At 36.4% G+C, this 20,768-nt stretch overlaps 1 protein-coding gene across 3 annotated transcripts in view; it reads right to left on the bottom strand.

Annotated features, from left to right (window-relative positions):
* FYB1 (FYN binding protein 1) overlaps nt 1-20,768 on the bottom strand; it is a 149,931-nt gene that overhangs the window by 16,288 nt on the left and 112,875 nt on the right. For 2 of the 3 annotated variants that reach the window (XM_004737977.3, XM_013051690.2), the window contains 11 exons: nt 20,484-20,530; nt 18,366-18,385; nt 17,880-17,914; nt 16,791-16,911; nt 13,441-13,600; nt 12,263-12,407; nt 7,707-7,729; nt 6,659-6,725; nt 5,596-5,733; nt 3,858-3,883; nt 1,451-1,517 (listed from right to left, as the gene is read on the bottom strand). In XM_004737977.3, coding sequence (XP_004738034.2) covers nt 1,451-1,517; nt 3,858-3,883; nt 5,596-5,733; nt 6,659-6,725; nt 7,707-7,729; nt 12,263-12,407; nt 13,441-13,600; nt 16,791-16,911; nt 17,880-17,914; nt 18,366-18,385; nt 20,484-20,530 — 849 coding nt within the window. The remainder of the gene's footprint in view (nt 1-1,450; nt 1,518-3,857; nt 3,884-5,595; nt 5,734-6,658; nt 6,726-7,706; nt 7,730-12,262; nt 12,408-13,440; nt 13,601-16,790; nt 16,912-17,879; nt 17,915-18,365; nt 18,386-20,483; nt 20,531-20,768) is intronic. The other variant, XM_013051694.2, reaches the window with a different exon arrangement.

The raw sequence follows: 20,768 nt of genomic DNA on the forward strand, positions 1-20,768 counted from the left end.
GAAAAAAGGAGAATGATTCTCTTTTTATTTTTCTTGCTTGTTGTGCCTGTAGAACTCGATCTTCACATAGAAATGATAGCATATTCCCCCTTCGGTTTCTTTGATCTTGATATTTTCTCTTGTTCAGTAAAATTAACTTAACAGTGTTGGTAAAAAATAAATACTAAGTAGATAAGCACGCATGCATTTTTGTAGTATTGCTCAGAAGACACAGCATATTATCGCTCATCTATGTCACTTTCTTCCTTGAACTAACCAAGCTCAAGGTCTTTTTATTTACCTTTTTTCCTGAGAAAGCTACAGAAGTATTCTTGTTTTTATACACTGTATGGATCAGCTCATCTCACTTGCTTATTGAAATATAAAAAAAGCATCTTACCATGTTATTTTCTATTTCAAAAGAGGTTTCAAAAAGTATTCCTTTTGTACTAACTGATCTTAACAGGTTTTCATACAGTTTTAGCCTGAAATTAAATCGAAACCCTAGGTGAGCTGAAGAATGTCACTATTCACTTCTCACTTTTTTTTTTTTAATTTGAATGGAGACTTTGAGAATCTGATGCTTTTGTGAAAAAGAGACATAATAAAGTCCTTTCAAAGCAAAAATCATCTTTTATTTCATAAAAGGAAAAAATCTTGTGGAGGACAGAAGAGATTTGAAGAAGGTAGGTGAAAGCTGAGATATAAACTAAGAAGTGAATTCAAGACCAAAAAAGCTTTTGGCAAAAGGGTAAAAATAAAGAGGAGATGAATCAGTGAGATCAGTTGTGATCAGTCTCTCAAATATTTTCCCAGTGAATGAGTATATGAATGAATAAATGAATGATCACATCAGTGAGTCACCGGGCAGAGAATAATCAGAGGACAAGGAACAGAACGCAGGAGAGAGGGGGAGGAGGAGGGAGACTGGCAACGGAGGGGAGAATGTGGAGGCGGGGGCAGGTCAGGATCAAGGCTTTCCACCCACAAGCCCGGCTGAAACTTTAGAGCTCGGATCAGAGAGACGATAGACTGAACTGGATTGAACATAATTTGCACAAACCTTTGGGGGTTTATTCTATTTGAATTTTCTTTTTTGGATTTGTTGTGTGTACTTACAATGTTGCGTGTCTTGTTTACGGAGTGTTGGTTTTAGGTCTCACAGAAGAGTTTAAAATGAGGAATTCTATGAGGAATTAACATTTTATGAAGACTTTAGTGAAGTATAGAGACTCTATTGAGTGTCCAAGACTTTAAGTACTGTATTTAGGGAAAAGATATTCCAAATTGTGTCCTTTAACTCTGCAAACTGATTTTTAAAAGAGAATGTGTGTTTTGAAGGGTAGCCACTATAAAATATTATATAATAAAATGTGGCATTGGATTGTGAGCTTTTAGATACGACGCTGCGGTTAAAAAAAAGTTCTACTAGCAGTCGGATTTTACCTCAAAATGGGAACATTTGACTTACATCAGCTCTGGCGGTGGAGCAGGGAAATCTGATGCATCCACATCATCGTAAACTTCATCTCCCACGTCTAACAAAAGGCAAAATGTCAAACGTTGAAAACTTATAGTTTGAATTTTGATATGAGCATCTGATGATGTTTTTAATATAAAAATTGTTTCAAGGACAAGAAAATCAGTTTTTCTTGGGTATCTGTACATTTCTTCTGGAAGCATTGTCTGCTCCTTGAAGGGGAGAGGTTTTCTCTGCCTGGATGCTTCTGCTAAATTTCCCTCAAAAAAGCCAGTGGTCATGATTATAACTAACATTATAAGGATAAGTCTCCCAAACTAGTGACTGAGATTATTTGAAGATCCACACATGGGATGAATGCTGACAAAAAAATCAGCATTACCGGCCATTGGCAATAGGCAGTAGAGATTGATTCTTAGGGGATTTGGGATGCTCTGGTAATATACATTATTTTATTTATATGTCTGTGCCTTTCTATGTCTATGTCTGTCTACCTATCTATCATTCTCTTTTATTCACTGATCTGTCTCTCATTAATTTTTAACTTACAGTAATATTAGATGTGGTACCACCTTAAAATGAGAAGAATATTTCTAGTAATAAGGCATGTCTGGTCCCAGCAGGTACTGAGAATCACTGTTGGAGGAAAAGTGACTATGCCTTTAAGCGGTACAATGGCTTTCCCAACCCGTAGACACCCGTAGACCTCTTGTTAATAAAGTCAGGAGAATTGCTTCCTGTCTGCACCTGTTAAGTTGCTCCACAACAAATTAGGCTGAAATGAGTTGAAGAGAGTACAAATGTTTTAAGGAATGATTATCATAGAAAGTTTAAATGCTCTCTGCTAGAGGCAAGAATTTAATTTCCTTTAAGAATCTCTCTCTCTCGGGGCGCCTGGGTGGCTCAGTGGGTTAAGCCGCTGCCTTCGGCTCAGGTCATGATCTCAGGGTCCTGGGATCGAGTCCCGCATTGGGCTCTCTGCTCAGCAGGGGCCTGCTTCCTTCCCTTCCCCTCTCTCTTCCTGCCTCTCTACCTACTGTGATCTCTCTCTGTCAAATAAATAAATAAAATCTTAAAAAAAAAAAAAAAAAGAATCTCTCTCTCTCTGTATAAATATAGAGAGAGTACATATGTATGTGTATATTTATATTACATACATGTATGTCTGTGTATGTACATTCTCCCCCAACTCATGTAATTAATTTCATAGCTATGTGAAGAACCTGTCATTAATATTAGAAAAAATATGTCATATCACTGGTTTCCAGAATGGGAAAAATTACTATTTCATACATATGTACATAAAAGACACTTGAAAATAAAAGAAAATTAAAACAAATAACCACTTTTTTTTTTAATTAACTGATCACATTTGTTTCACTTTATACCTACTCCTTGTGGAACTAAGTTTCTTGAATACTTTTTGAAAATTATAGATTAAGATATAAAATCTTCATCAGTTATTAATTAATTTGATTAGTGCCTTACGTATTTTCAAACTGATAACTGAAAATGATAAAGAGTCTGGAAGAATAGATTATCTGTGTGTTCATTTTTCTCTTTCAATTTATTTACAAATTCAAACTTTTTGAATGCCCCTGAATATTCTTGTGAGACATTTTATTTGGTTCAAAGTCAATTTAAGAAGAATTTTTGAAAGGTCTGTCTCAGCAGGGATAAAAAAAAAATAAGCTGATCAAAATGGTACAAAGAAGAAACTGTTTTACATTTAACAGTGGAAAAATTTCCAAATACAATATAAATTATACATTTAAAAAAATCAAAGAAATTTAGATTTAGAAGGGCCTTGGTGTCATACAATCTGGTACATTTTTAGAAATCCTTATGCAGAAGCCCAATATATCAGGCTTGACTGAATTGGGGTAGAGGAGACATGAGAAATATCACTGTCTATCCCTGCCCACTTGTTCCTCTCTCCATAGTTCCTTTGTCCTTTCACTCCTTTCTCCATGGGGTGAACTGTAAAAACCATCAATATTAGGGACACTGGGTGGCTCAGTTCATTAAGTGTCTGCTTTCCCCTAAGATCATGATCCCAGGGTCATGGGATGGAGTTCTGCATTGGGGGAGGGTCCTTGCTCACCATGGAGCCCGCTTCTCCTTCTGTGTGCTGCTCCCCCTGTATGTACTCTCTCTCTCTCTCTGGCAAATGAATAAATAAAATCTTTTAAAAACCCCCAATATTAAAATTTTTCCTCTTCTCACTATTTAACTGTTGAGAAACTGTGGCCCCCCTTCCTCCCCCCCAAGGTTACACAGGTTAATATTTTCAGAGTCAAGGCTTTCCTCTAGATACCATGAATATATCCAATGCTTTCCTACTACCCCATCTGCAAGAAATGAGATGTAAAATATGTAATTAGTTTTTATTACTTACTCAATTGTTTAGGAGGAGAAGGGAAACTGGAAAGAAATGAGAACACATTATAATCAGACCAATATAAACACAGGAATTGAGCCCTTTTATTTAGGAGAGGCGTGAACAAGCAACAACCTGAAGGTTTCTGAAGGCTAATTAATTGGCTCGTGGTCATTCCTTTCTCATCTCCATTTCTCCACTGAGTCTCAGTTTCTGCCCATCAATTTGGAATTTCACAAGTTTTTGTTTTTGTTTTTTTTGTTTTGAACTCTGGTAGCCAAAAAAGCCCCAAATCAAGGCATTCAATGGTTGGTTTTGCCCATAGGCATTTGACCAATATTTTCACATTTGTTCTATGAAGTTTGGGCATATTATCCCATCAGAGTAAATTCAATGGGCTCAATGTTTTAGAACCACTGCGGCATAGCTCAGGTCGAAAATTTTATTTGCCTAAAGGAGTAGAAATAGAGGGCTGAAATGAACAAAGGTCATAGGATTCTTCGTATGACCCTGTTTTCACTAACAGGAGAATGGTGAGTAAGAGAGGAATATCCGGTGAAACCAGACAGGGAGAGTTTATTAATAGAAGTGATCTGAAATCAGGATTTTGTGGTATTTAGTTGCAACAGAAAAAGACCTTTGTTTTTATTACTTCCTGAACTTTAAACACACACACACAAACACACATCACTAGAAGAATGGTGCACAGTTACACTAAGGTGTGAGAGGTCATTAGTTCAAATGATTGGAAATTAAAATTAGGAGGTGTGCAATTGAAGGAGCAAAAATAATCCTGCCTTTGTTTCTAAGTAAGGTCAGCATCTGAAATGTTGCCTTAAGAGAGGAATTGTTTAAAAAAAAAAAGAGGATTTGTTATATTTACTTATAATTTCGAGTGTCTTGTTGACTAAGGGCTGGTTTTAGGTCTTGCAGAAAAGTTTAAAATGAGGAAGTCGATGTGGAACTAATATTTGATAAAGGCTTTAGTGAAGTATGGAGACTCTATGGAGCTACAAAGACTTTAAATACTGTATTTAGAGAGGAGACACTCCAATTGCGTCCTTTATTTCTGGCAAACTAATTTTTAAAAGAGAATGTGTATTTTGGAGGAGAGTCACTACAAAATATTACATAATAAAATGTGGCATTAAATAGTGACCTTTTAGGTATGAATGATGCTGCAATTAAAAAAAAAGCTCTATGGGGGCGCCTGGGTGGCTCAGTGGGTTAAGCCTCTGCCTTTGGCTCAGGTCATGATCCCAGAGTCCTGGGATCAAGCCCCGCATCAGGCTCTCTGCTCAGTGGGGAGCCTGCCTCCGCCTGCCTCCGCCTGCCTCCGCCTGCCTCCGCCTGCCTCCGCCTGCCTCTCTGCCTACTTGTGATCTCTCTGTCCATAAAATAGATAAAATCTTTAAAAAAAAAAAAAAGCTCTATGAAATGCAGTGTGTTATGAGTATGTAAAGGGTGTGTGTGTGTGTGTGTGTGCATACACGTGTGTTATCTGTGCATGTTTATAGGGAAGGCAATATATATCTTTGAAGCAAATGACAATTTTTTAATACTTTCTCTTCCTCTTTTGTAAATAAGTGAGTAAAGGATGATACCGTTAAAGAGGCTAAGAGGACTAAGAGAAAATAACACTGAAGTGACTTAAGGCTGTCGGAATTTGGTTATTGGTTATAAAATATTAGTAGCATTTGATTAAATCCACATTAGTGTAGTTATTGTGCACTGAATTTGGTTGGTTGACTCTTACGATGAACCTTCATTATTGTCTGACTCAGGGACTTTAGGTTTCTCTCGTATACTTTTCTTTCTGTCATCTTTTCCCTTTAACATCTTCAAAATCCCCCAGGACCACGAATTACTCTTGTCTTCAACCTGTAGTGTGGAGCTTAGGAGCATGCAGGCACGGATCAGAATGGAATCATCAGTGGAATGTGAAGACGTTGGGGCGACATTCAGATTTTTCGTAATTATACTGCATTGATCGTTTAGGCAGCAAGTGACTCATTGTATTTCACAAGATGGTGCCATGGTCTTTGAATACTGCCGCTACTAGTTAAGTAGTAAGTAGGCAAGTTACATTTTTTAATTTAGTGCAATTTCTCTTGGCTTTAGAATAGCAAGCTAAGTCAAAATTAAGTTTTATTAAACATCAATTTTGCATTATTTTGTGTTTAAAATTAAGTGACAGATCTTAAATTTTAAAATACGCCAATACAAAAATTTAAACAACTAGAGAATTAAGCATCCAATACTGTTTTTTAATTTTTATTTTAAATTTCAATTCAGTTAATATATAGTGTATTACTAGTTTCTGGGGTGGAGTTCAGTGATTCATCAGTTGTGCTCATTGCATCACGTGCCCTCCTTAATGCCCGATGCCCCGTTACCCCCTACCCCCTCAATACTGGTTTTGCCACAAATAGCTAATGGTTTCCTTTTATTTGGATTGCCTATAAGTATGATTATTATACAGGAGATAGCCATGCAACTGATAAACTCTCCAGAGATTACTGATTGATAAACAACTGATTAGGAAAAGTTTGAAAAAAAAAATCTCTAACAGATCATTCTTTTTCATTTTACTTCCTTTGACAAAGTTGTTGAGGTTCTTCCAAATAATCTACTACTTCACCTGAAGTGTGGTGCAATTACACTTTCTGACTTACTTCTGCTACTAATTAAACATTCAAATCATTATTGATCGTTGTAATAAGGAGCACAGTTTTTTGCTTTTTATTCTAACCAGAAATCAACACTAAATTTCAGTATGTAAAAAAATTTCAAGAAAGTAGATCACTGAGTACTCTTACCCATCATCAGCATCTTCCTCTTCAATCCCATCATAAATATCATCATCTGGGGGAGGTGGGAACATCCCTTCATTTGGATGGTGGGAGGAAAAGATCTTCTGTTAATTTTATAATTTGGCCATGTAACCATCACTCAAAATTTGATGATAAATCTGCCTTCTTTAACTCCAGAAAAATCCCTGTTCCTTATCAACCATTTAATTTAAAAAATAACTTTATTTTCCCACTCTCACATAGGCAGTAGGCAAATTGTTTTGTGGATTATTTATAAAGGAATTCTTAGAGGTGAAATTTAATAAATATATGAAGGAAGATAAAGGGCACTGTGCATTGGAGATAAAAGGAATGGGGGAGAATATGAGAAAAAGTAAAACTGAATAGGAATAGAGATAAATAGAGGGAGAAAGTGATAAAAATTTAATTAATAATGAGGGGACATTCAGAAAAATACTGATCAAGATATAATTTGGTAATAGCTCTGATTCATTTAATCAAGGTGATATTTTAAGAGCTAAACCCTTTGTTGTAAACCCTCAGGATCCTTGCTATTTGAAAAATATTTATTTAAAAAAGTTTATTGAGTACCTTCTCTGTTCAGAAATATGTACAAAGAACTTGAAATGTGACTTTTAGGATGAGAATTTTGTCACTGAGAGTTATTAATAAAATACCTTTATTTTAGTGATGAGAATATGAGGAGTCTTTAGGAGTCATGTTAAGCCAACCATATAAATTATCCAAATAAGGATACTTCTAAAATTGAAGGGGGATGAACTGTGCTCATACAATTGGCATAAATCAAGTTTGCCCCGGGGGACACTGGAAATAGTGTCATCCTATGACCGACAACAAACTCAGAAGAAGTGACTTGTTTAGGGTCACTCAGGGTGACCTCAGGGCAGGGGTGGAATCCAAATCATTAGCGCCCAGTCCAGTGGTACCCATATTAAGATCCTCCTCATTATTTGCAAACAAAAGCATCTCATCATTTATATAGACAAAAATGATGAAGACTTGAAGAAACTGCTGAAAAAAGTGTGTGGCTTACCTCCACTTCCACTCTGACTGTGGCTAGGGGAAACAAAAATAAACAAATTAAATTAGCATGTGAACTATGTAGCTATTGGGAAGAGAAGTACATATATTGAACAGTTATACAAAAGAGAAAGAACACTGCAGTTCAAAGTTGTCAGGATGTTTTATGTAAAGAGGAAGAAACATTGTTCCTTATCATAATAGAAACAAGGCAAGAAACAAAACAAAGCAAACCTGATAAGAATCAAGTGAGGGTCAGTACTACATAAAGTTTTCAAAACCATGTTACTGTTTGCTTTTGACATTTCCCAAGGGGTAGTTTTTAGGCTATACATTACTGCTTCATTCCATAGATAGATTTATAAAAAACAACCAACCAGCTAACAGTAGTATTCCAGAAGTCGTATAGAACCATTATTACGTTCAATTCAATTCTCTCTCTCTTTTTAAAAGACTTTATTTATTGATTTATTTGGGAGAGAGGGAAAGAGAGAGAGAGAGAGCAGGAGTGGGGAAGAGGGGCACAGGGAGAGGGAGAAACAGATTCCCCACTGAACAGGGAGCCTGACACAGGGCTCGATCCCCGGACTCTGAGATCATGACCTGAACCGAAGGCAGATACTTAACTGACTGTGCCGCTGAAGTGGCTCCAATTCTCTTTTAATATTTTATAGCCACAGCATTTTATATTAGTCCAGTAGCATTATATTCTTTTTTAAAGAGAGAATTTCTAAAACATTGAAATCTTATTCATGAAATAGTCTTCTTTCTTTTTTTCTTTTTTTTAAAATTTGTTTATGTGAGAGACAGAGAGCAAGTTGGGGGGGGGGAGAGAGAGAGAGAGAGAGAGAGAGGGAGAAAAACTTAAGCAGGCTCCGTACCCAGCACAGAGCCTGATGCGGGGCTCAATCTTCCGACCCTGAAATCACTACATGAGCCAAAATCAAGAGTTGGATGCTTAACTGACTGAGCCAACCAGGCACCCCAAAATTTTATTCTTATTATTGTAAATAGTGTGGTTCCCAATTTTCTAATCCATATTACTTGTATTTCTTAGTTATGTCTCTAACACTCTATATTTTCCCTATTTTATAATCATCAGTTTTCTTGACTGTGTCTTCCACTAAAATGTGAGTTCTGCTAGAGCAAAAGAAGAGTAGATTGTGAGAACTGGCAAAATCTCAGAAGTCTGTTTTAATCTTCTTATTTTGCAGGAAGGAACCTGACGCTCTGAAAAATGAAGTGACATGACCCAGCCTACATTTAATTAACAGAAGAGCAGACATAAGAACCTCAGGCTTCTGCCTTCCTCTATAATATTGTTGTATCTTCACTTGGCTGCATCCCCTGTAACCACCATTTTTGCCCTTTGGATAATCCGCCAGCAACAGATACTGGTCTGACATTACAGTCCTGCAGATCAATTATACACTCATATCTGATTCCTCCACCTTGAAGTCAGAATAAAAGAAATGGGCCTGACACAGATCTGTGGTTAATTTAAAAATAAAATATACCGTGTTAATGGAACCTTGCCGAAAAACATGCTATAAATGTCCTAATATGTAAATAAGGAATTGATTTTTCATGACGTTTAAGTATGTTCTCCACTTGCTTACATACTGTTTTCACATTCATTTTGTCTGACACTTCTCTTTGAGTGTGAAACAAGCAGTTAGGATTATGTGAAAAATTACAATTTTGGTTGACTGCCACTCCTGGCAAATACATTTCATCTTGGAGATTCTCATACCAATTCCCAAAGAACAGAGTTTTAATAATCAGGAGCAGAGCCGCCACATATTATTTTATTTTTAGAGCATTTCTTCAACTTCTTAAAATGGTCTGTTCGGAACACAAAGCATTTACCAGATGAAGTGGCCGTTAAGAGAGGAATGTGCCAGAAAAGAGAAAGGAAGGCAAGGACGGAGGGAAGAAGCTTGGTGACCCTTCAGAGAAGCAAAGTGTGTTATGTGATGAAGTATTTGCATGTATAATTTCCTTTTTTCTTCAACGTCTCATATTTATTACAGAAATTGCTTTAGTTGAGAACATAGGGAGAAGGAGAGCTGTCAGGACCTATAATGTTAAACCTCCTGCCTGCTCAAAGAGTGTGAAGTGAGCAGTCAGCTCCCCCTACGAGAGAGAGAGAGAGAGAGAGAGAGAGAGCATGAGAGCGAGCAGGTGAAGTGTGCAAGGACCCAGGGGACATCTGGAGAAGGGGAAGGAGAGGATGGTGCTTTCTCCTACTCTTGCCAGGGCAAGCTGCCGACTGGGCTCAGCATCTTTCCTTGTTCTACTAAGGACAAAGCCTGTTCTGTTGTGAGATCTCTGCCGGCAGCAGCTGTAGCTTCAAAAAACCAAAACCCCAAAACAAAACAAAACAAAACCCAAAACAAAAAACCAAAAAAAAAAAAAACCCCGATCAAACTTCTGTTTTCATTTTCTCATTAAATATGTATAAGATTGACATACATGCTAGTAACTATTGTGATGCTAGATTTGTTTAAGATCCTGAACATGAAAACCATACTCCTCCTCCAACTCCCTTTCATGAAATAGATTATTTTTCTGCTACATGCTTACTAATTAGAGTGTATCTTCTAGAGTTGTGGTATCTATGGACTCCATACAATGAAAAAGGTAAAGTAATAGTATTAGTTTTGGGAAGTAGTTCCCTATTATGACTAAATTATGCTACATTTTAAGAACATCACTCCTTTCCGTGGATTACTTTTTTCTTGCCTATGTGCATCATAAATATGTATGTATTAATATTCCTGGAGTTCTTGAATCTCAAAATAAGAGGGAAAAAACCCACTTTTTAAGATAAATAAAATATGAAACATAAAGTATAGACACTGAAGGTAGGCAGAATGACATACTCACGTACAGAAAATTCTGTGACTCTCAGAATATGGCCTTTTAAAACTTTGACCTCAAAACTGGCATTTATAGACTCTCAAACTAGGTCACAGAGCATTTCTGATTACCAAAGCCAATTTATGCTCTGTAAACTCCAGTGCATACATTGCATATTTTGATGTATGTTGCATAATTTATGGCATATTTATTAAATTTACCATAAATTATGCAACATATATCAAAACATGACAAGAAGGCATTGCCGACTATTTAGAAAGACAAAGCTGCCAGAAAGCAACACAACACCCTTAACTGAAGACATGAAGGGAACAACTGCAGGAAGGAAACCGAATTCTTTATGCATTTTATAAGTATATTATTATACCGATCATTTTATATTTAAAAATGTTTGATAATTGAAGTAAGTTTTTTCTTTGAGTTAAGTTCATTTAAGTTATGAAAGGTGCAGACCCCATTTTTACCTAAGTGAAGATCTAGCATAGATTATATGTTTTGAGATCATAGTGGATGTGTCCCAGTTCTGCAAAATGGACACAGAAAAACAAGGATTCCTAAGTGGGCTAGAGATTTTCATCCTATTTTCTGTCAACTTGAAGGGGTTATAGCCTTACCGAAGAAAGGGAGATATTGGAGGAAGGAAGGAATGAAAGGAGAAGGAAAATGGAAAAGCAAGAAAGAGAAGAAAGGACAAGGAGGATCAGAGCTGGAAAAAAGAGATAGAAAAGAAGGGATGAAGAAAGGAAGCAGGGGCGCCTGGGTGGCTCAGTGGGTTAAGCCGCTGCCTTCGACTCAGGTCGTGATCTCAGGGTCCTGGGATCGAGCCCCGCATCGGGCTCTCTGCTCAGCGGGGAGCCTGCTTCCTCCTCTCTCTCTCTGCCTGCTTCTCTGCCTACTTGGGATTTCTCTCTCTGTGTGTCCAATAAATAAAAATCTTAAAAAAAAAAAAAAAGGAAGGAAGCAGAGACTTAGAAGGGAAAGATGGGAAGGAAAGGTGCATGAGAGAAAATGGCAACTCTTTGCTCCCATCTTCTCCAGAAAGGATATCTTGTCCTGTCTCCTCTACCCCAGAAAAATGTTCCTGTGACTCCTACAGGGAAAGTCATTCCAATCTGATTGGAATGAATGTTCCATGGAAAGAAAATTGGACCCTTTGTTGATTACCAGGGATCATAGAGAACTGAACTTTTGCTTTTTAACCTGTAAAAGCAAAGTAGAATTGTATTAAAAAGCAATCTTCTTTATGTTATCAGTTATGTTTTCAAACAAGAACAACAAATATATTTAGGCTCATATTTTAGAGCAAAAATTTTTATATTTTTTGAGCTGAATTTTATCTCATGCTCTGTACTTTGCAAAATCATATTTCTTTAGGCATAACCCTAAAATCAAATGAGAATGAGTATTATAAAACTGTGTTACGGAATCACAATGCCTTTAGCAAGACCTGGCAAATGGCCTATTATTTGCTAAGTAGTTTTTGATACATACAGCTCACGAGTGAAATATGAGACTATGGGGTTTCAAATGACCTTTCACCTACACTGAAATATCTGTGATTGTAAATGGTAATTTAGTGATAGTGAGCAGTCGGAAAAACGCAAAGTACAATTCTAGGATCTTAAAATATCTAATCTCTAACAAGACGACAGTCCGAGCTGTTTTACAATTTGTATTTTCACATACCTGCTAATGTCATCCTGTTCTGCAACATCATCGTAGACTTCCTGGTCATCTTCAATAGGTCTTGAGGAAAGAACACCGAGAGACGTTTTCTTCCGTTTCAGGGAATCATAGTCTATCTGGACAGCAGTTGTTCTAATGTAGCCATCTACCAAAAGGAGGAATGATTTATGGTCAGGTAACTGTAGTTTCCATATCTCAAAGTTGTAAATAAGATATCCATTGCACATTTGCTGTTTAAATTTTCCCTTCATTTCCCTGCATGCACATCTGATTTATAGACTTCCAATGTAGACATGTTTCATTGGACTTTGTCAAAGAGTTAGGCCGTCGTGGTTTGCGGTAAGCCTAGGTCTACTTTAAGGATTCCAAAGTGACTCATGTAATTCATTCCTCCCCACCCCCATTTAACACCAGGGAGGAACTGAACGCCCTTCGTTCTTCCCTGGAATCATAGAAATATCTGCGTTGTTCCCCTACTAAAACAATAATGCAGATGAGGCGAAGCTGGAGCTATCCCTGTCCTTTTAAATTTTCCTATTTTTGTCTGCCCTGTTAACTACTCCTAACAAGAGAATGTGCATATTTAATATTGTCTTGAAAAAACCCTAACACTTTGAAATCACAAGAAATTTAATAATTTTTTATTATGTTCTGTTAGTCACCACAGAGTACATCATTTGTTTTTGATGCAGTGTTCCATGATTCATTGTTTATGTGTAACACCCAGTGCTCCATGCAGTACATGTCCTCCTTAATACCCCAATGTTCACAGCAGCCATATCCACAATAGCCAAACTGTGGAAGGAGCTGAGATGCCCCTCAACGGAAGAATGGGTAAAGAAGATGTGGTCCATATATACAGTAGAATGTCACTCAGCCATCAGAAAGGACGAATACCCACCATTTGCATTAACATGATTGGAACTGGAGGGGATTATGCTGAGTGAAATAAATCAAACAGAGAAAAGACAATTATCATATGGTTTCACTTATTTGTGGAACATAAGGAGTAGCATGGAGGACATTGGGAGAAGAAAGGGAAAAATGAAGAAGGGGAAATCAGAGGAGGAGATGAACCATGAGAGACTGCGGACTCCAGGAATCAAACTGAGGGATTTTACAAGGGAGGGGGTTGGGGGAATGGGTGAGCCCAGTGATATAGGAAAATTTGCACTCACATGACCCCCTGGCCGTTCTGCCCAGCCATTTTCCTTCAGGATTGTCTGTGATGCGGATTATTTCAATTTGTTCTCCTTGCTTGAAGCTCAATTCATTCTTTCCTCCTTTGACATCACAGCAAGCTGTTGCCTGATGGATGACTTGAATAGGGCCTGTTAGCTGCAAAGAAGAGGAACAAACACATCAGGCTTTCTTACTATTCAGAAAATCTTTTAGGAACAGAGCTTTGAAATACAATACATCCACGACATGCCAACCAGCCTATTTACAACATTTACATAAACTGGGGATGAATGTCATACCCAATGAATGTTGTTTTAAGAGGGGCAAGGGGGAAAATCATAGAGGTGAGGCAGGACCTACAAGGAACAGGTAAACATATGCTTGGGGTCCAAAAGAGAGAGGTAGTGATCTGTTGATCTTAGAAGCCTGTGAAAGGCTTACAGAGGAAGCCACGAATACTGAATACGACTTATGTGTGACAATATGTGCTGGATGCTATGGGGTTTATGGGGTTGGCTGGTGGTCTGCTGGGTAGATGGAAGTTTTTTCCCATCTTCACATGGTGTAGTTATTCTGATGGTTCTCTTTAGACTTCAGACGCCAAGGGGTGGGAAGGTGGTGGGTAGTACTTGTGGGAAAAGCATTTTCTTTCTTTCCTTTTTTTTATCTCCTCAACTTTGTGGTGTTGTCTATCTGTAAACTTAGAGTAGACATTACCTGCTATAAAAAGATAACATTTCAGAAATAGCTTTGTAAATAAGAAAAATAGCAAACAAATATTATGTGAAGTTTTGGAAATAAATATCCTGGATAGTACCGTGGTTTCTTCATAGCAGAAGAATATAGAACCCCCCCCCCCCCATATGTGGTTACATTTTCTGGGGTTTTAGCTAGCCATGGTCAACTGCGGTCTAGAAACAGATGATTCTCCTTCTGACCTATTGTCAGATCAATAGGAGCCTAATGCTATGTCTCAATGTTAAGGTCATTCACCTCATTTCATCTCATCACATAGGAATTTTATCATCTCACAGCATCGTAAGATGGGTGAGTGCAGTACAATAAGATATTTGAGAATGACAGACCACATTCAATAACTTTTATTACAATACAGTGCTATAATTGTTCTATTTTATTATTAGTTATTATTAGTCTCTTACTGGGCCTTATTTATAAATTAAACTTCATCATAGGTACCTATATAAAGGAAAAAATAGTATATATAGTGTTCAGTACTATCCACATTTTCAGGCATCCACTGGGGGTCTGGGAATGTATCACCTGTGAATAATAGGAACTACTGTAATCCAGTTGAGAACATGAATCCTGAACTCCTAATTTCCTAGTCCTAAATTTGTATCTTTTTCAACATAATGTTTTGGACCTTTTGATATGCAAATATGCATTGTGATTTTTGAAGTTCTGCCTCATTTTGTTGAATTCATGATGTTATGAATTGTGACATATCATCGATTATGTACCACTAAGAGAAAAAACTTAATTTAAATTATGATCGGCCAGTGATGTTAAGATGTATCTGAATTTCAAAAGCTGAAAACATGAAATATTTTATGCTAGAGACTTAATTTTGAATGAATTAATACTCAGAAATACTCTTTCTTCCTATTTTCTTTAATTGTAACATCTTCTAACTATTTTTTTAAAGAATTTATTCATTTATTTGACAGACAGAGATCACAAGTAGGCAGAGAGGCAGGCAGAGAGAGAAGGGGAAGCAGGCTCCCTGCTGAACAGAGAGCCCGATGCGGGGCTTGATCCCAGAACCCTGGGATCATGACCTGATCCAAAGGCAGAGGCTTTAGTCCACTGAGCCACCCAGGCACCCCACATCTTCTCACTTTTAATCTTTTATTTTTGTGGAAGGATACAGCTTGTTAAGTCCTAGTCACAAACTTTGAGTTCATATTTAGTGGTAAGATTTCTATATCCTAATTTTTTCTTACTAAAAATCATTTGAATGAATGACTGAAATAATGCAAAATTGATTTCTCCAAAAGAAACACAAGAATTCCTTCAAAATTCCAAAATCCCTTCACAGAAGTGTGTTATGAAGACTTTTATTTAAGAAACTAATTTATCATATTTGTCATTTGAAACATATGAACATTGGTACCCATACATCTGTATGAGTAAAATGTCTTAATAGTCATGCTTTAATCTTAATTTTACTTACATATAGTAAGCTTTTTCAAAATTTAATGAGAACCCTAGCAGATAGAGTGTCTTATGTACATTATTTTAATTAATTCCACAAGAAACTTCCCAGAGAGGTATCATATATTCTTACTTTAAAGAATAAAAACAAAACAAAACAAAAGAATATGAAACTGAGGTGTAGAGAAATTTAATAATATGCCCACAATCACATAACTCACATGGGCAGCTGGAATTTAAATCCACATCTGTCCAACTGACTCTAAGCTTTATTTTTTTTCCTGTGCCATGCTTTTGAAACTTTGTTTTAATACAATAAATACACTGGGGAGTTATATAGAAATCAAATTTTTATAACTCAAATGACACATTAAATGTTCCAGAGGAATTAAATATTTAAAGGAATCTTGACATGAATCCTTTTCATCATGAAGAATAGTTCTGTAATTCATATAATCACCTTAAATATAGCTAACACACCAGACCTGTGCCTGATGGGGCCATGTCATCAAAGATGGTGCATCCAAGAGAGGACAGCCTGCAAGTGTAGCATTGGTGATAGTAATAGGAGTCATACAATTAGAAATCAGAGATCAGAGAAGAGAGAGGTCAGAAATCCAGGTGGAAAAAGAGGGACGAGAAAGAGTGGGTCAACATGTACCTAAGGTAAAAATAAAGGCCAAAATATAAGTCAGCTAGACATCAGCAGTTAGAGTAGTTATAGCAACTTTATTCTGACACAGGTCTGGGTCATCCAGATGCATTTGTGTCCCTTGCACCATTGTGATGCTTGCCACAGGGATATCTGTGTGTGTGCTGCGAGCTCATAGCGTAAGTTGGTCAAGATCAAATGTGAAATGGTGAGAGCAAAGATGGGTTTGAGCAAATGAGTATTCATTCACTAAATCAACATAAAATTTCCTAGGTGCCCACTAATTCTTAGGCACCATATTTTATTTGGGCTTTATCCTATTACATTTTTGGTGCAGAGATAAGAGAGTATATTGGGCAAAATAATTACTCTTATGAAGGTAGTTACTTTTTAAGGAAACAACAATTAATTAATTCTCCCACCATGTAAGTTTTCAAGAATGCTGTCCCTTTTGTATGAAAGTTATAAAGAGAGATTACTCTTTTTTTCTTTTTAACCCATTGGCAAGCAAGATCTTACTTTAAATTTCTTCTTTATTTCTTGTTCTTTCTTTTCTCGCTCCTTCTGTTCTTTTTTCTCCAACTCTAATCTCTTCTTTTCTTCCTTCTCCTTTTTTTTCTCTCTTTCTTTGGATGCTTCTCTGTGGATACAAATTGTTACACTGTTTCAGCATTTGGGAACATTGATGTATTATGGCTCAGGTATCCAGAGGTTTCTCCCCACAACAGAAGACAGTATCTGATAGTAGAGATGAAGGTAAGAAGCCAAAGGTTGTCAAAATTCCTGGGTGTGTGAGATTGTTCTAAAATCCAGTAGGAGGCATGCAAATGAGGTTACCTTCCAAAGGCTCTGCTTCCCGTCATAATCTATGCTAGCCAGTGGGAGAGATGGACAAAAAGGTCCTGTTCTTGCTGCTTATCGGTGTGAATACAATTAATCTCTCTCTCTCTCTCAGGCACTCACAGGTACAGGGTATACACATGTACATACATGCAAAGCTTAGTTCAGAAACTGTCTTCAGAAGCGGCTGTACCAGAACCAGGTAGAGAAAATTAAGATATTTGAATTTAAAAAAAGATAAAATAAATTCACATATTTATTTCTTCTTTCCCTCACTTTCCAAGAAATTTCTTAGTCCTGGCCCATCCATAAACCCATTTTGGAACTATTTTTAACATCTTTCTGCTTCAGCAGGTTGAAACTTTGCCATCTGGTACTGTGGTAAATTATTTCTCATAGCACCTTGCAAGGGGAAGCACTGTCTAGGTGGGGAAGTTATAAGAAATAGATAAATTCATTTGCCCAAGGACACACTGAGAGCAAGAAGTCTAGATCCCTGCCTCAGAGATTCCTGGTCTGAGATCTTTCCAGTAGCTGTGGGTCTCTGGCCTCTCACAGAAGAACATTTTTAAGAGTCTTCCATAAAATTCTTAAACAAATAAAGAATCTTTAGTCTTTTGTATTGAAATAAAGGTTATCATTATATGTCAGTTATTTGAACAATAAAGCTTTTCCCTCTTTGTGTTCAATAGCCATCCATTCTCCCTCACAGAAATCATAATATTCATTTCAGAGGGATGAAATCATGGTAAAAAATAAAACTCATACATGTCTTCATATGTTTCTCCTTCACTGTCTTGTTCCTGTCAAGGAAAACATTAATAATGATTAATTTTAATTACTCAAAAAGGGAACATACACACATTACATCGAATCAAATGCTTAGTAAAACAAGCATAAATTTAAGTGTATATAAGTTTGTCTTGTTTCAAATATTTTCTTTTCCTTTCAAGAGGTAAATTGGAAAAGTTAGCACAAAAAGTTCTAATTTTATATTCTGCTATATAATTCAGATGTCTAGCCAGACTTAAGTTTATGCACAGTGTTACAAAATTCCTGTGAGTCAGTGTAATGATTGGTGTCTAATGTCTCAAGCATTTTAGATGAAGTAATATTATAAATGGAAAAATATCATTATTACTCATAACAGTTTTCATTCGTTGGTTTATGTCAATAGAACACGAATCATGTTAAGTATTTGAGTGAAGTTGTATGATAGCAGAATGCAAAAAAAAAAAAAAAAATCCAACTGACCTCATCTAGATTTCCAGGACCTAAAGGGTTTTAAAAAAAAAGAGTAAAATTTAATATACTTTAATTAAAAAGCACTTTAGTACAGAATTACTAGACATAATACATAATATATTCAAAACAGTTCAAAATTTAACAGAACTTATGCTTTATCAAAGGTATGTAAGTACAAAATAGAATATGTGGCTTAGATCTTCACTATAGCCTTTTCAATACTTGTAATTTAGCCATAAAATCATCTCACTGGCTTTCATAAAATAATGCAAAGGGCAAAAAATAATGAAGACTTTTTATCCTCTTTATGAAAGGCATACATATATGGTTTTACGGCCTTGTGTGGAACAAAGGATTGTCAGAAAATTATTAGTTCACACGTTTTGACTTACTTGTTCCCAAGGACTTAGATTTATGTAGAGTGCAAATCTAGTTACTCAGGTTTTGTTTTTTTTTTTTTTTTTTTAAGATACTTTACTGAGGTGCCTGGGTGGCTTAGTTGGTTAAGTGGCCTACCCTTGGTTTCAGCTCAGGTCATGATGTCAGGGCTGTGAGATTGAGCCCTGCACTGGGCTCCAAGCTGGGCCCAATGTGGGGTTTAAGCTTAAGATTCTCTCTCTCTTTCTCCCTCTGCCCTTCCCCCTGGCTTTCTTATTATTCAAGTGTTTAGTGATATTAAATAATTATTCAATATGAAGACATAATCTAGAGTAATAATAATAAAAACAGTATGGTGTTGGTATAGAACACACAGACCAGTGGAATAGAGCAGAGAGCTCAGAGAAAGATGCATGAATTTACATACACTCTTATATACACAGTTATTAAACACACAAATACACAGGTATACATACATAAATGCATGATGTAGTATAAAGGTGGCATTATAAAATATTGAGAAAAGTATGGGTTTCAAAGTATGATAATGGGAAAACTAGATCCATAAATGAGGCAATAAATCAGGGTTTCTACTAACTCCTCAAAGGTGGACTACAAAGACATCAAAGACTCAAATTTAAGGGAAGAAATTTATAGAAGAAAATAGATACTTCTATTTTTTAGGAATAGGACTTCTTAACTGAAACTTTAAAACACAAGTTACAATGTAATAATTAATTTGATCATATCAAAATTCATTTCTGTTCAGTGAAGGGCAGCTTGGGGTAACAGAGAATGGATAGGTTGAGAGAAGATAGTAGCTGTGTCTGCAACTGACTGTGATTAATATCTGAAATACACATGAACTCCTGCAAGTCAACCAGAAAGATATCAACTTTGAAACAAAAGTGGTCAAAAGGTATGAACTGGCAAGTTACAGAAGAGGAAATCGCAAAGGAAACTGCAATACACAAACTAAGTACTCAGACCCAGTAGAAGCAGAAATAGGAAAATAAAGTGAGATATCATTTTATACATATAAGACTTGAAATTGGAAAGCTGAATAATACCAGGCATTGGTGAAATGTAGGCATCTTGGAATTTTTATGCCCTGCTGATGGGAGTACACACAGATGCAGATTTCCTGGAGAATACTCTAGTTCTAATCAGTCAAAATGAATATTTCATAGCTTACAAATAGCCATTCCACAACTGGATATATATTTTAAAGAAAGTGTCTCAGAGGTCCATATGGGAATATGGACAAGAACATACACTGAATTATTATTTATAAGTACCAGGGAATTGGAAGTAAAGTGTAGATGCATAGGATACATACTGTAGGGTACTGTGAAGTAGTTAATAAACTAAATACACATATAACAACATGGGTGGGTCCCCTAAAACACATAATGCTGAGTGTAAAAAAAAAAAAAAAAGAGCAGGGTGAGATATAACGTACTGTTTATGTAAATTGAAATATATACATACTTATAAGAATATGCAAAGAATATGTATAAACAGACACACACACATTAAATACATTAGAATACTTGTCTCTGGTTGGAAATGGAGAGAAAGGAGTGAGTGGGTCATGGAGATAAAAGGGAATACATACATAAGTAAAACAGGAGAGGGACCTTGCATGGACCACTGAGGACAACAGCTCAATAGTGACCCTATCAGAATGATTAACTCAAATTTCTATATCTAATTTAACAAATAAATAAAACATCTTTAGCCCCTTACCATCAGAGTGCATCACACCATCTTGATTTTCTTCATTTACAGGGCTTCTGAAAGCAGGAAAGAAGAGAAAATAAAAATGGAGCAAATAGATGCTCATCTTACAATGAAAAAGAATAAAAGCATCATTTTAAAATTATTCTTTTTTCTTTAATCTCTGCTCCAATTTATAACTTCAGAAGTTGTTAGAATGGGCCTTAGGCTCATACTGATGCTGCTACTGAGGCAAAAACATGGATAATCAGGGTCCTTGAGGATAGTTCTGTCTATTCATAGCAGACACATAAC

Source organism: Mustela putorius, unplaced genomic scaffold, assembly GCF_011764305.1.
Source record: "Mustela putorius furo isolate JIRA1106 unplaced genomic scaffold, ASM1176430v1.1 tig00000407_pilon_pilon_pilon, whole genome shotgun sequence".
Classification (NCBI taxonomy): Eukaryota; Metazoa; Chordata; class Mammalia; order Carnivora; family Mustelidae; genus Mustela; species Mustela putorius.